At 37.8% G+C, this 16,399-nt stretch overlaps 1 protein-coding gene across 1 annotated transcript in view; it reads right to left on the reverse strand.

The window, feature by feature from the left end:
• LOC126124779 (extracellular matrix organizing protein FRAS1-like) overlaps nucleotides 1-16,399 on the reverse strand; it is a 452,648-nt gene that overhangs the window by 151,939 nt on the left and 284,310 nt on the right. The window contains exon 7 of the mRNA XM_049915125.1: nucleotides 545-876. Coding sequence (XP_049771082.1) covers nucleotides 545-876 — 332 coding nt within the window. The remainder of the gene's footprint in view (nucleotides 1-544; nucleotides 877-16,399) is intronic.

Raw genomic sequence — 16,399 nt, forward strand, 5'->3', positions numbered from 1 at the left:
AATAACTTAAAACAAGAAATTAAGAACCAGTCTGGGAACAGAACACATGGAGATGCAGAAAGAACCACGAACTGTACAACATGATGAGACAACCAAACATCGTGCAGAAAATGAAGGTGTGGGGAATAATCCTGGCAGGACACACTGCCATGAGACTAGACACGTGCCAGACTAGAGCCATGCTTATGTGAAAACCTGATAACATCCAAAAAATTGAAAGACTAAGTAAGCTATATGCAAAGACTTTGTATGGTCAGTGCATGTTTGAAGAGAGTGTGTGTGTGTGTGTGTGTGTGTGTGTGTGTGTGTGTGTGTGTGTGTGTGTGTGAACTAATATACATCTTGTAATCACACATAAAAAATTTCAACATTTCCATGAGTCTTGTGAGTTACATATTTGATCATTCAGTAAAAACTTGCCAAGAGTCATGAGGAAATAAAAGTAATATTCTTACAGAATTAATTACATGAATGAATGACAGATACTCATAGGACATGTAAGAGAAGACTGTTTATTGTTTGGATTTCTTGCTCTGGATCTTACCTTCTCAATGTGCTCATAATCTTGGTCTGGTGTTGCATTGCCTGGTGATGTTACACAAAGGACTTGTGACTCCTCAGATAAATCTGAACCAACTCGTAAAATTGGAATCTGAAGTGGAGGACCATTTTCCTCCATTGTGAACACAGTGTCCCCAGCACTGACAGCAAACTGTATTGTCACTGGTTTCTCAATTGTCAGATGAACACTGTTTATTGCCTCAGATATTCCATCTGTTGCCAGAACCTCAAAATGGTCTTTCCTGTGATGATATGAAGTATTATGGCTGTATTGGATGGTACCATTCTTTAGATGCTGAAGTTTAAATTCATGTCCTGTTACAGAGTTACAGATCAATTAAAGTAAAAAATATAAAAATTTCATAGACAAATGGTGTGTATATATATGAAAAATAAAATGGATTTCAACACAAATCAAACTTAATCATTTTCTCATAAGGTTTGACAAATGTCAGTGAGCTCATTTTTAAACTTAAGCACTTATTACATTTGTTTGACATTTACCTTTAATGCAGACAACGTAAATGAAATCCAAGAAGTGAGTCATTAAATACACATTATTGTCAGTAGAGTGGTTTTTCCTCTATAGAACACTGTTTTTGTTGGCAAGCATACACCACTTTAACAAAAATCAACTCAAATATATGTGATCCTACAGTAGTTTTCTTTAGGTATATTTAGTTAATGATATGTCGCAAACTACATACTTTGTTACATTTTGTCTGTGACATTGATGATTGAAAATGAACATCTGCCAGCCTGCTAATGGCAATAATATTGCTGGACTTGATTTATTGTTGGTTGACGACCAATATTTCAGGAACACAGCACTGATTTTCATTACTCCTACATATGAACTAATGACTTTCTGTTCCAACAGCAACAAAGACAGATGATTACAGCAGTGTTATTTCTGTAGATATGTTAGCCACATTGGCCACTTATGATTTTGTACTTAAAGAATAGAGAGATTAGAATCATAGTGTTCTAGCAATTTGTTGCTAATATGACATCTTTAACATCATGAGTTAACAAATTATGTCTTCCAGAAATTTTTAAGTGTAAATACTGAAGCATCTGATATCACTATCAAAATATGTCTCCACATCTTCAGAACAGCAGTGTTCCTGAATTAAAGCATGGTACTATTTAGTTTGGCCTTCAGTAACAAAATTGGTGACATATTACATCCAGTAATAATCTCAAAGTGACTGTGAATATCAATGGAATATATAAAATTGTGAAAATAATTAGGTAGGGAGATAGTTAGATGTTTGATCCATCTGTAAAGGATATTAACAGTGTGGAACATGTAAAATCATGAGACAGAATAGCTGTCCATTACTTATTATCAGAAGACAAGGCACTTAAAAGTACACAAAGAATCCTAGCTTTCAGAACTGACAGTTTCTTCCTCTGGCAGCAGAAAGGAATAGATTTTCACAAAAGGTACTTATCATCTTCTTCTTTTTCATCTCATAAAAACCACGACTTTTCTCTAAAACATCAGTCTTTACTTTGAACTGTACTCATCTTTTCTTAACCATCTCGATTCTTTGTTACTTTAAGAAGAATCTACTATAATTTTCTGCCAGTACCTACCCTTGACTTTCTTGTCCAAAACAATGGGTTAAGGATCAAAGAAAAAAATCAGTTTTTATCCCATCAGATGCTCCATTAAAATGTGTAGTGGAAAATGTTTTTTTCACAATTTAGCATTTAAATGCCTTTGTCAGACTTTTAAATTTGGTGAAGCATCAGTTCTGCCCCTTTTAAATATGTTGTTTTACATGTATTTTCCTTTGCATTCATTGATAGATATAATTATTGAGAAAAATTTTAAACTGTGCAAACTCCAGGTTGGAACATCAGAAATATTATGAAAATAATAGCTAGCTGTTCACCATAAAGATGAGCCATTGATTTTCAGACATGCACAATGAATAGACTGTTAATATGAGCTTCCTTCAGAAAATAAAAATGCACACACATTCATACAAGCAAGCACACCACACACACACACACACACACACACACACACACACACACACACACACACAAATGCTCATGACTGATACCTATGGCTGCCCCAGCAAACTGTAACTTCATCCATCAGTTTCTGCTAACCTTTTGTACATTTCTCAAAGATGTATGATAGAATGCATATATTGATATGAATATAATAGAGGGAAACATTCCACGTGGAAAAAATATATCTAAAAAGAAAGATGATGAGACTTACCAAACAAAACCACTGGCAGGTTGATAGACACACAAACAAACACATACACACAAAATTCAAGCTTTCACAACAAATGGTTGCTTCATCAGAAAAGAGGGAAGGAGAGGGAAAGACGAAAGGATGTGGATTTTAAGGGAGAGGGTAAGGAGTCATTCCAATCCCGGGAGCGGAAAGACTTACCTTAGGGGGAAAAAAGGACAGGTATACACTCGCACACACACACATATCCATCCGCATATACACAGACACAAGCAGACATTTGTAAAGGCAAAGAGTTTGGGCAGAGATGACAGTCGAGGCGGAAGTACAGAGGCAAAGATGATGTTGAAAGACAGGTGAGGTATGAGTGGCGGCAAATTGAAATTAGAAATTAGCAGAGATTGAGGCCTGGCGGATAGCGAGAAGAGAGGATATGCTGAAGCGCAAGTTCCCACCTCCGGAGTTCTGACAGGTTGGTGTTAGTGGGAAGTATCCAGATAACCCGGACGGTGTAACACTGTGCCAAGATGTGCTGGCCATGCACCAAGGCATGTGTAGCCACAGGGTGATCCTCATTACCAACAAACACTGTCTGCCTGAGTCCATTCATGCGAATGGACAGTTTGTTGCTGGTCATTCCCACATAGAAGGCTTCACAGTGTAGGCAGGTCAGTTGGTAAATCACGTGGGTGCTTTCACACGTGGCTCTGCCTTTGATCGTGTACACCTTCTGGGTTACAGGACTGGAGTAGGTGGTGGTGGGAGGGTGCATGGGACAGGTTTTACACCGGGGGCGGTTACAAGGGTAGGAGCCAGAGGGTAGGGAAAGTGGTTTGGGGATTTCATAGGGATGAACTAAGAGGTTACGAAGGTTAGGTGGACAGCGGAAAGACACTCTAGGTGGAGTGGGGAGGATTTCATGAAGGATGGATCTCATTTCAGGGCAGGATTTGAGGAAGTCGTATCCCTGCTGGAGAGCCACATTCAGAATCTGATCCAGTCCCGGAAAGTATCCTGTCACAATACATACCAGCTGAAGAAGCTAGATACAGCAGTCATGTCTCTGATGTGTGCTTGCTTGTGTAAATGAGAGTGTGTTTTTCTTCTCAGAAGAAGGTTTTGACCTAAAGCTTATAAGTAACAGTCTTTACATCATGCCTGTCTGCAACTCAACATGTCATCTTTATGGTGAGTAACAATCTCTCCTTTTCGTAATATTGTTGAGCAAAATTTCAATTAGGAATTGGCATTACTGACTGTGCATAATCTTTATGTGGAACTGTTTTCAATTTATACTCTAGTTTGTGGATTTATGTGGGGATATAATTGTGGCCTTTGACAGCTCATTCAGTGGCGAAAACTTTCTTCTGTGAATTGTGTTGTCACATACACTTCTCTGTGTAATGAATAGGATATTGACTCTGAATGCCTCACAAAACAGTGCTGCAGTTGTAGGTACCATGACAAGTGTTTTGCTCAAAATTGTTCCAAGAATTCTGAGGGCTACAGTTCTAGAATGGAATGTGAAGGAGATGTCAAACTTTTCTAGAAGTCTCAAACATTATTAGATACATCAGTTGCCTTTGGGATGGAGATTCAAAAGGTTTTATAAAAGTAAAAGGACCTAAAGTGTATGGAACAACAGAAATTTCAAAACTGGAATATTGTGGAAGGCTGGGAAGACTTAGGAGGATAACAAAAGAAAGAAACTGTCTGATGATAAGCCATTTACAGGCCATGAGAAAGCTTTCCTGCAGTGTAACTGTAGCTTGGCAATTAGGAGAAATGCTGCATCCAGTAGAGAATATGAAAAGAACGGTGTGGGTGATATTTTTTTCATAAACTCTTATAGACAACACTGCACAATAAGCTCACTGGCCAAAAGTCACTGGCTCATGATGTGGGTTTCAAAAGGCACTGATTAGTAGGGAAACGTACACACACAAGCACTTATTACCTTAAGCAGTGATGACAGTGATAAAACCTATTTTTCAAAACTTGAACAATTAAAGCCTTTTAGTAAATTGCCATCATGATTACACAGAAAACCCAAATGAAAGTTTGAACATTTCGTCCAAATAATATGGGAATGGGTACCAAAAACTGTATTTGCTGTTTGTTGGAATAAGTACCTTGGGACTTTACCTCCTGATGTCAGACCTCACATCGGTACCTAATACTGATGTCAATAGACCATGAACCAGAACACCAATTTCATTCATCCTGTGTGCTGTCGTCCAGTAGAACATGTATCACAAAAGCTGCAGAGAACAGGAAAAGCATATATGTGAGTAATTGTATTGTAGATCTCAGGTGGATGAGAAGGTAGAGCATTCAAACCCCACTGATAATAATTTTTTTTAACTGTTTACACATGAAATTGTTGTATGGGAAAACATTTTCCTGACTTGTAAAACAACTTTTCATCATTTGCAGCAATGTTCTTTTGGTAGTCTGCTTTTGCTTTGTTATTTGAATGTTATGTACTTATTATTGATATTATTATTTTGTTTATTATTAATTATTATTTAAGTTTACTATTTTCAAAGAAATGAAGCAAAAGCAGACTGTCAAGAGAACATTGCTGTAAATTCCAAACAACCCTTTTTCATGTCATAAACACATTGTGCCCTGTAACACTTTAATGCATAATACAGGAAAAAAAGCTTTTCCTCATTGAGTTTGAACCCGAAACCCTTGGCACAAGGATCTAATGCTCTGCCAACCTCCCCATGGAAGCAACATCTGTTTTATACTCACAGTTATGCTTTTGATGTGGTCCTTAGTTCCGGTGTTGATTTTAATTAATGTTTATGCCCATTCTGTTGGATGACAGTACACAGTATGAACTAAATTGGAGTTTTGATTGATACTCTATTGACTTACAATGTTTGGTACTGATTTGAGTGTTTGACATCTGGAGGTTTGGGTGGTAGTATGCTGGATTCTGTAATATGTTTCAATGATGCAGCAGTAAATAGAATGAAAGTTTAGAAAGTGCTGGGAATATCAGCTGAAGAAATCATTGTTACTGTTCTTACTGATATCAACAAGGAACGTATCACCAGTGCAGAAAGGTATGCTCTTCGACGAACAAAGGAAACTAGAACTCAGGGGAGGTTAGAGAAAAGGAAAAAAGACCATCATCCAAAGTATGAAAATGACTATGCTCTAATACTGTCCTAATGCCATATAAGTGTATTAAATGGATGGTTGGTTTATTTCAATTTCTCATAAGTTAGGTTTTCACAGGAACTACTTGCAATAGGGGAGTGAAAACATTGCATGTCCTTTAATTTATTGACATTCTTCCAAATGATCAAAATAATCTTCCTTGTTGTTGTTGTTGTGGTCTTCAGTCCTGAGACTGGTTTGATGCAGCTCTCCATGCTACTCTATCCTGTGCAAGCTTCTTCATCTCCCAGTACCTACTGCAACCTACATCTTTCTGAATCTGCTTAGTGTATTCATCTCTTGGTCTCCCCCTATGATTTTTACCATCCACGCTGCCCTCCAATACTAAATTGGTGATCCCTTGATGCCTCATAACATGTCCTACCAACCGATCCCTTCTTCTGGTCAAGTTGTGCCACAAACTTCTCTTCTCCCCAATCCTATTCAATACTTCCTCATTAGTTATGTGATCTACCCATCTAATCTTCAGCATTCTTCTGTAGCACCACATTTCGAAAGCTTCTATTCTCTTCTTGTCCAAACTATTTACCGTCCATGTTTCGCTTCCATACATGGCTACACTCCATACAAATACTTTCAGAAATGACTTCCTGACACTTAAATCTATACTCGATGTTAACAAATTTCTCTTCTTCAGAAACGCTTTCCTTGCCATTGCCAGTCTACATTTTATATCCTCTCTACTTCGACCATCATCAGTTATTTTGCTCCCCAAATAGCAAAACTCCTTTACTACTTTAAGTGTCTCATTTCCTAATCTAATACCCTCAACATCACCCAACTTAATTCGACTACATTCCATTATCCTCATTTTGCTTTTGTTGATATTCATCTTATATCCTCCCTTCAAGACACTATCCATTCCGTTCAACTGCTCTTCCAAGTCCTTAGCTGTCTCTGACAGAATTACAATGTCATCGGCAAACCTCAACGTTTTTATTTCTTCTCCATGGATTTTAATACCTACTCCGAATTTTTCTTTTGTTTCCTTAACTGCTTGCTGAATATACAGATTGAATAGCATCGGGGAGAGGCTACAACCCTGTCTTACTCCCTTCCCAACCACTGCTTCTCTTTCATGCCCCTCGGCTCTTATAACTGCCATCTGGTTTCTATACAAATTGTAAATAGCCTTTCGCTCCCTGTATTTTACCCCTGCCACCTTTAGAATTTGAAAGAGAGTATTCCAGTCAACATTGTCAAAAGCTTTCTCTAAGTCTACAAATGCTAGGAACGTAGGTTTGCCTTTCCTTAATCTTTCTTCTAAGATAAGTCGTAAGGTCAGTATTGCCTCACGTGTTCCAGTATTTCTACGGAATCCAAACTGATCTTCCCCGAGGTCGGCTACTACCAGTTTTTCCATTCGTCTGTGAAGAATTCGTGTTAGTATTTTGCAGCTGTGGCTTATTAAACTGATTGTTCGGTAATTTTCACATCTGTCAACACCTGCTTTCTTTGGGATTGGAATTATTATATTCTTCTTGAAGTCTGAGGGTATTTCACCTGTTTCATACATCTTGCTCACCAGATGGTAGAGTTTTGTCAGGACTGGCTCTCCCAAGGCCGTCAGTAGTTCCAATGGAATGTTGTCTACTCCGGGGGCCTTGTTTCGACTCAGGTCTTTCAGTGCTCTGTCAAACTCTTCACGCAGTATCGTATCTCCCATTTCATCTTCATCTACATCCTCTTCCATTTCCATAATATTGTCCTCAAGTGCATTGCCCTTGTATAGACCCTCTATATACTCCTTCCACCTTTCTGCTTTCCCTTCTTTGCTTAGAACTGGGTTTCCATCTGATCTCTTGATGTTCATACAACTGGTTCTCTTATCTCCAAAGGTCTCTTTAATTTTCCTGTAGGCAGTATCTATCTTACCCCTCTTGAGATAAGCCTCCACATCCTTACATTTGTCCTCTAGCCATGCCTGCTTAGCCATTTTGCACTTCCTGTCGATCTCATTTTTGAGACGTTTGTATTCCTTTTTGCCTGCTTCACTTACTGCATTTTTATATTTTCTCCTTTCATCAATTAAATTCAATATTTCTTCGGTTACCCAAGGATTTCTACTAGCCCCCTTCTTTTTACCGACTTGATCCTCTGCTGCCTTCACTACTTCATCCCTCAAAGCTACCCATTCTTCTTCTACTGTATTTCTTTCCCCCATTCCTGTCAATTGTTCCCTTATGCTCTCCCTGAAACTCTCTACAACCTCTGGTTCTTTCAGTTTATCCAGGCCCCATCTCCTTAAATTCCCACCTTTTTGCAGTTTCTTCAGTTTTAATCTACAGGTCATCACCAATAAATTGTGGTCAGAGTCCACATCTGCCCCTGGAAATGTCTTACAATTTAAAACCTGGTTCCTAAATCTCTGTCTTACCATTATATAATCTATCTGATACCTTTTAGTATCTCCAGGGTTCTTCCATGTATACAACCTTCTATCATGATTCTTAAACCAAGTGTTAGCTATGATTAAGTTGTGCTCTGTGCAAAATTCTACCAGGCGGCTTCCTCTTTCATTTCTTAGCCCCAATCCATATTCACCTATTTATTTTTTTAAAATGAGTAATAAACTTGAAAATGTAAGTCTTTTTTGGGCAGTTTTTAAAATATCATCTTCTTTGTTTTATAACTGGTATTATGGATTCAAATAAAAAATTTTCTACCTATGATTTTGTTTATTATGTGTTTTTAACAGTTTGTGCAAATTTTTCTGTTCTGATCCAAAAACAATATGTCAAAACTGTACCAAATATGACTACTGCATGTATCAAAATCTTTTTTTTCCTCATAATTACCAACATGTTATATTACAACAAACTGTGCTTTGTCAGTTGTTATTACTTATACATAACTGAAACAATCTATTTAACATTATTTATCAAGCAGTTGCTTCTAAATTGTACAGAAACGGAGAAAATTTGATTTTTAAACACCTTCAAAATGGTCATCTACATACCCTGTGCCCTTAAATGAAAGTAAATGACCAAAAAGTCTCACTCACATCAGCTTCAGCCAACGCCACACACAGATCACCACATGAGACATGACTTCAGCATTCCCTTCTCCTCTTACCTTCCCATCCTGAAACATCTATGATTTCTCAAGTTGCTTGGTGCATGGGGTTCAAAGTCCTGTGGATCTCAATATAGTCAGTTTGGACACAGGGAGCAACTGCATTTGACTTCCTTCATTATTGTTCAAGCATTCTATGCTTGAATGGCTCGACCATCCACTCTAAGGCTGTGCAAAAGCTTGAAGTGAAGTAATAAGACTGAATCACCACACAGCTTAATACGACCTATGATTTGAGCTTGCACATTGCATACATATTCACCAGATTCTTGCATGTTTACAGTTGATGTTATGTGTTTCTACCTTTGTAACAATTTTTTTTTTTTTTGCTGACATAAAGGTCAGGATGGCAGAAGAGGAGGAAAAAATGGTTAAATGCTATGTTTGGACAAGTGTAGAGTTTTGGCATAATAAGTCCATAAGTCCAACTACTTTTGAGAAACCATGTATCCACCTGAACATATGATAAGCGAGGGAGCTTAAAGAATCAACATCTACTAGAAGATTATCAGCAGTGATGCATATTTAAAAACAAATATTTGGGAAGTTTTGTGGAAGAAACATGGAAATAAAATATAGATATAGCTTTAAGTGTTACAATAAATGCTTTGTGTTGTTGTCATGTTCCAGATCCTACATATAATTTCCAAATAACACTGCACTGTAAAAGAATCTGTAATATGCTGCAGTGTGATAAAATGACTTTCAAAGTAGTCCTGTTAATGTGTCACCTTGTAAAGAGTACTGCAATTAAAAACACTTACTGGTTAGGTTCATTTCTGTGGAAAACTCCCACCACACATTTATTTGACTGTCACAACAGTGACAGTTTTCATCAATCTGGTCTCATAATGACCTGTGTTTGTAAATTAAATTAATAAATTTTTCAGTATCCTTTGCACACAACAGGCAGGTCATACAGCTCTGCTTCTAAACCACTGAATTGCAAACCCATATCACTGATGTCAATCTGCAGTACAGTTTTGGAACAAACACTGTGTTTGGACATTATGAATTATCTCAAAGAAAATGATCTATTGAAAGATAGTCAGCTTGGATCTAGACAATATCATCCTTGATAATACAACTATCTGTCATTAAGGCACTAGCAAACATTTGTGACTTGTCAGAAGAGTGGCAAACTACATATCTAGGTTCCTGTCTGCTTTTACAGTTTACTTCTTCAGTTAGTCATGATAGGAAGGGTAGGATGTGTGCATGCCATAGTTCACAGTTGAATTCAATTTGGCTATGGTGAGCTACCTTCAGGCTGCTGCCTAGGGGTGTAGTAGTGCCAGAGAATCTGGGGCATTGCTTTGGACACCTCTGGTGCCAGGGTGGTAGAGCATTCACGTTGTTCGAGGCAGAGGTCCAATGTGGAGGCTGGCTATCAGGTCTCACCTGTTCACCCTGTGAGTGAGCAGTAGCTGTTCCTTTGGCAGGGTTTCAGCAGCCACATGTGGGCAAGGATTTGCTATTTATGAGGTGCTCCAATGTTAGGTTTGTTAAGGAGACTTAATCAGATAGTGTCCAGGGTTAGAAAGAAAGACAATATGCACTCCATTGTTCAGCTGGTGGCCTTATCCAAGGTATGGAAATGACCTTGCCTGTGGCTATCAAGTATGCAAGTTGTGGTTCAAGGCTTCACATGTGAGATGCCAACAGAGCTCACAATGTGTAACATTGTTCCCAGAGTTGATGAGTGTCCTTTGGTTTGGAGCCAAGTGGAGGGTTTCAACCAAAAGCTCTGTTGACTTTATGACAGCCTTGGCTGCAGACTTCTGGACCTGCATTATTGAATCGGCAATTATAGGACTCCCCTTGATGGGTCAGGGGTCTACTGTACAATGAAAGCAGCTACTTGGGCAGCAGAGTACTTGTGGAGTACACATGGGGTTTTTCTAGGGTATGTTAATAGTAAAAACACTGCGACTGTCAACATTTTATCAGTAAATTGTGAAAGTATTCATAACAAACTTCCCAAATTTAGTGCCCTGTAGGAAAGTTCTCACACTTAAATTATTCTTGGGACTGAGAGCTGGCTGAAACCTGAAGGAGAAAACCCTGAAATATTTAGCAAGTCATGGAACATATATCGGAAAGACAAATTAGATGCCACAGTAGGGGCAGTGTTCATTGCAGTTGACAAAACTTTGGTCTCTATTGATGTCAAAAATGAGTGTGACAGTGAAGTTATCTGGTCATGTGTTACAGTGTACATGAAACCAAGTTAATTGTTGTATGTTTTCCCTAGACACCTGATTCTACAGTGACAATTTTAGAGGCTCCAATCAATAACTCAGGTTGGTAGCCCTGTGCCTGCTATACGGACATCTGAGTCACAGCTCTCATACAAGATAAGTAATTTAAGCAGTAATAAACTGTTTTTAACACTTTAAACTAATTTATTACGTTAATTATAGTGCTCTTCAAGTGTACCATTAAAGGTTGTTGTCTGACTCGCGTATTTTCACAGTAATCACGTAAAGTTCGTTTTGTTTACATATCGCGGCCAGGCCGAACTTTTGAGCTTTCAGATTAAACTTCATACCACAATTTTAAGTGCATTTACTGATAGCTTAGTGTGCTAAATACGTTTGCTGCCCCTTTATATCTGTAGAGTATCGTCATCTCTTAAATAATTTGCAGTAATAAACTTCTGAACCACTATTTACATTGTCGCGAGTAGGCCTAATTTTTCGTACACATATTTTCATTGTTTTCCGGTAACTTAATTGTCTTTCTGTCACTAAGATCGATTTGTAACATGAGTGTAAAGTGTCTGACATGCTGTAGAATCCTTAGCTCCAAGGTCTGGTGTGATGGATGTAGTAACGTTTTTCATTGGGGCGATTGTAGTGGCGTGGGAATTGGGAAAATAAGCGAGACTCATCAGCGGTTCTGTACGCTATGCAGTAGAGATAGAAAGATTGTGGAACAGGAGGGGAAAATTGCTGCCCTTCAGGCTGAGTTAGATGAAGCTAGGCGAGAACTGGGCAGGTTAAGGGGGGAGAAGGGTAAACAGGGGTGGGAAGTGGCAACAGGCATAAGGAACAGGCCAAGAAATTCTTCTGACAGCTTTGTTATTAATGTAAAAAATAGGTTTGACCTGTTGCCTCAGTCAGAAACTGATGAACCTCTCACAGAAGTAGATGTAGACAGGGCTCAACAAGCTTTCAGAAGGAAATTGAATAAGAATGTAGGGAAGTCTGCAAAGAGAAAGAAAGTCTTGTTGCTAGGTAGTTCGCATGCTAGGGGTGTGGGCCATTTCTGCAGGATGAATTAGGTTCAGAATACCAGGTCACAAGTTTTTTCAAACCTAGTGCTGGACTGAGGCAGGTTACAGAGGATTTTGGTTCACTATGTAGAGGCTTTACTAAGGAAGATACCGTGGTTATTGTGGGTGGGCCGGGCAACAGTATTGACAGAGATCCGGGGTACAGCATAGAGTGTGACCTGGCAAAGATTGCATCAACATTGAGTCATACCAGTGTTGGGTTTGTGTCAGTTCTGGAACGCCACGACCGACTTCATTTGAGCTCTTCAGTCAGGAGAGTTGATTTGGAGTTGGAACGGCTACTTGGATCTGGTGCAGGGTCACACATTGGTGTGGTTCCTGTTGATTCACTCTGTAGGTGGGACTATACTAGACATGGCCTACACCTCAACAAGAAAGGGAAGGGTAAACTGGCTGGGCTGATAGCAGGATATTTAAAGGGGGGAGGAACTACATCTCATGGGGGAAACACTTTTTTAGTGTAAGATCAGTGTCCAGTGGGAAACTCAGCCAGGCAAGTACTAAAGATGTTAAAAAAGTTCAAGATACTCACAAAAGTAAAGTGAAAAATAATGTTAGTATATTTCATCAAAATATTGGGGGATTGAAGAATAAAATTGATGAGCTTCTGCTTTGTTTAGAAGATATAGAAACTGAGAATGTAATAGATGTACTATGCCTGTCTGGGCATCACATTGTTACTGATATGCAAAAGGTTAGCATCAATGGGTACAAATTAGCTGCACATGAAAGTTGAGATAATATGATGAGAGGAGGAGTTGCCATATATGTCAACAGCTTCCACAGTGTAAAAAATTTAGAAACTAAAACATTTTGTGTAGAGCAACATACGGAAGCATAAGCATGTGCCAATGAACTAAAACTAAATGATGGCACTTTCATAACTGTAACAGTGTATAGGTCCCCCTCAGGGAATTTCCAGCTATTTCTAGAAAACTTGGATGCTTTGTTGTGCTATCTGTCAGACAGGGGGAAGCAAATTATCATTTGTGGGGATTTCAATGTTGATTCCCTGAAAGAGTGTAATAGGAAGAATGACCTTGTAGTATTACTCAGTTCTTTCAATTTGAGCTCTGTCATTGATTTTCCTACTCGGATAACAAAGAACAGCAGGACATTGATAGATAACTTTTTTTATAGACCAAGATAAGTTTAAGGACATAAATGCTTATCCTGTTGAGAATGGTCTTTCAGATCATGGTGCACAGCTAGTTAAAGTACATTACATAGCTCCATGCAGTATATCAAATCAGAATTTCAAAGCAGTGCGTTCAATTAACAATATAAATATTGCAAACTTTAGGGAAAGCCTACAGCAGCTAGACTGGGATGAAGTGTATAAGGAACCCAATGCAAACTTGAAATATAACTTATTTCACGATACATTTTTAAGGGTATTTGAAAATTGTTTTCCCAAGAAAATAGTAAACATAATTCCAAGAAAACATATAAAAAACCTTGGCTAACTAAAGGAATAAGAATATCTTGCAACCGTAAAAGAGAACTGTATCTAACAGCAAGAGGGAGTACTGACCCTGAAATTGTTCACTATTATAAAAACTATTGTGTGGTACTAAGAAAACTTATTAAAAAGTCCAGAAGCATGTGTATCATGTCTGAGATCAGTAACTCTGATAATAAAATTAAAGCAATTTGGAATATTATTGAAAGGGAAACAGGGCAACCAAGAGCACAGGAAGACTTTAGTGCCATAAATCTGAATGACAAGTGTACTAACAAACAATCAGAAATTGAAAATATTTTCAATAATCATCTTTTAAATGTTGTGGAGAAAATAGGATCTAGATCTTCACTAGAAGGGGCAAGGCTACTAATAGTTTGAAACAACTGTATTTCCACCAACCTCTCCCTCTGAAATCAGTAAAACAATAAACTCACTGAAAAGTAAAAGCTCTTACAGAATTGATGGCATTTCCAGCAAGGTACTTAAAGCTTGTTCCCCACAGATAAGTAGGATTCTCAGCCACGTATGTAATAGCTCTTTGGAGCAGGGTGTTTTCCCCGATAGACTGAAATATGCCATTGTAAAACCATTGCATAAAAAGAGGGATATGTCGGATGTCAACAACTACTGCCCAATCTCTCTTCTGACAGCTCTATCAAAAATTTTTGAGAAAGTAATGTATTCAAGAGTAGCCTCCCATATTTGTAAAAATAAAGTACTAACAAAATGTCAGTTTGGTTTTCAGAAAGGCTTTTCAACAGAAAATGCTATATACGCTTTCACTGATCAAATATTAAATGCTCTGAATAACCGGACATCACCCATTGGTATTTTTTGTGATCTCTCAAAGGCCTTTGAATGTGTAAATCATGGAATTCTTTTAGTTAAGCTCAATCATTATGGTTTGAGGGGGGCAGTGCACAAATGGTTTAATTCATACTTAACTGGAAGAATGCAGAAAGTTGAAATAAGTGGTTCATGTAATGTTAAAACAACAGCTGAATCCTCAAACTGGGGGGCTATCAGGTACGGGGTCCCACAGGGTTCGGTCTTAGGTCCTTTACTGTTCTTGATATACATTAATTACTTACCATTCCACATTGATGAAGATGCAAAGTTAGTTCTTTTTGCTGATGATACAAGAATAGTAATAACATCCAAAAACCAAGAACTAAGTGATGTAATTGTAAATGATGTTTTTCACAAAATTATTAAGTGGTTCTCAGCAAATGGACTCTCTTTAAATTTTGATAAAACACAGTATATACAGTTCCGTACAGTAAATGGCACAACTCCAGTAATAAATATAGACTTTGAACAGAAGTCTGTAGCTAAGGTAGAAATTTCAAAATTTTTAGGTGTGTCCATTGATGAGAGGTTAAGCTGGAAGCAACAGATTGATGGTCCGCTGAAACGTCTGAGTTCAGCTACGTATTCTATTATGGTTATTGCAAATTTTAATGATAAGAATCTCAGTAAATTAGCTTACTATGCCTCCTTCATTCACTGCTTTCGTATGGCATCATATTCTGGGGTAATTCATCATTGAGTAGAAAAGTATTCATTGCTCAAAACCGTGTAATCACAATAATTGCTGGTGCCCACCCACGGTCATCCTGCAGACATCTATTTAAGGATCTAGGGATCCTCACAGTGACCTCACAGTATATATATTCACTTATGAAATTTGTTGTTAATAATCCTACCCAGTTCAAAAGTAATAGCAGTGTGCATAGCTGTAACACCAGGAGAAAAGATGATCTTCACTATGCAGGGTTAAATCTGACTTTGGCACAGAAAGGGGTAAATTATGCAGCCACAAAAGTCTTTGGTCACCTACCAAACAGCGTCAAAAGCCTGACAGATAGCCAATCAACATTTAAAAATAAATCTAAAAAATTTCTAGATGACAACTCCTTCTACTCGTTGGCTGAATTTTTAGATATAAATTAAGTGAGGGGAAAAAAACCAACTTAATCATTAGTGTCATGCAATATTTTGTGTAATGTAATATCTTGTACAGATCTTTTATTAACCTGACACGTTCCACATCATTACGAAGTGTCGTATTCATGATCTATGGAACAAGTATTAATCTAATCTAATCTAATCTAATAGTATATAAATACCCAGATCAAGCAGTACTAGTTGGAGGCAACTTTAACCTACCAAGTATAGACTGGAATGTTTCTGGATTTATTGCAGGGGGTACAGACAGACAGTCTTGCAAAGTACTTTTGAACGTGTTTTCCAAAAACTGTCTTGAGCAGCTAATTTGGCATCCCACATGCATTGAAAATATCTACAAACAGGCTGGTCCTTATTGATTGCATCAGTATAGAGATTTTTTTATTTTTATTTTTATTTTTTATTTTTTGAATGATTTCTTGAAGCCTTCAGCTGCCATTTTCTTTATTTCCTGTACTGTTGTTGAATTTCAGACTTAGGCCATTTTCAAGTATTTTACGGATGATTTTTTGGTAACAGATCATGTCATATACATTGTTGTTCCTATGACATCATGTTATGCTCATAAATTAGTTCAAGGTGTTCACATTATTTTAGGAGCTTGTATCTACAAGGA

Source organism: Schistocerca cancellata, unplaced genomic scaffold, assembly GCF_023864275.1.
Source record: "Schistocerca cancellata isolate TAMUIC-IGC-003103 unplaced genomic scaffold, iqSchCanc2.1 HiC_scaffold_426, whole genome shotgun sequence".
Lineage (NCBI taxonomy): Eukaryota > Metazoa > Arthropoda > Insecta > Orthoptera > Acrididae > Schistocerca > Schistocerca cancellata.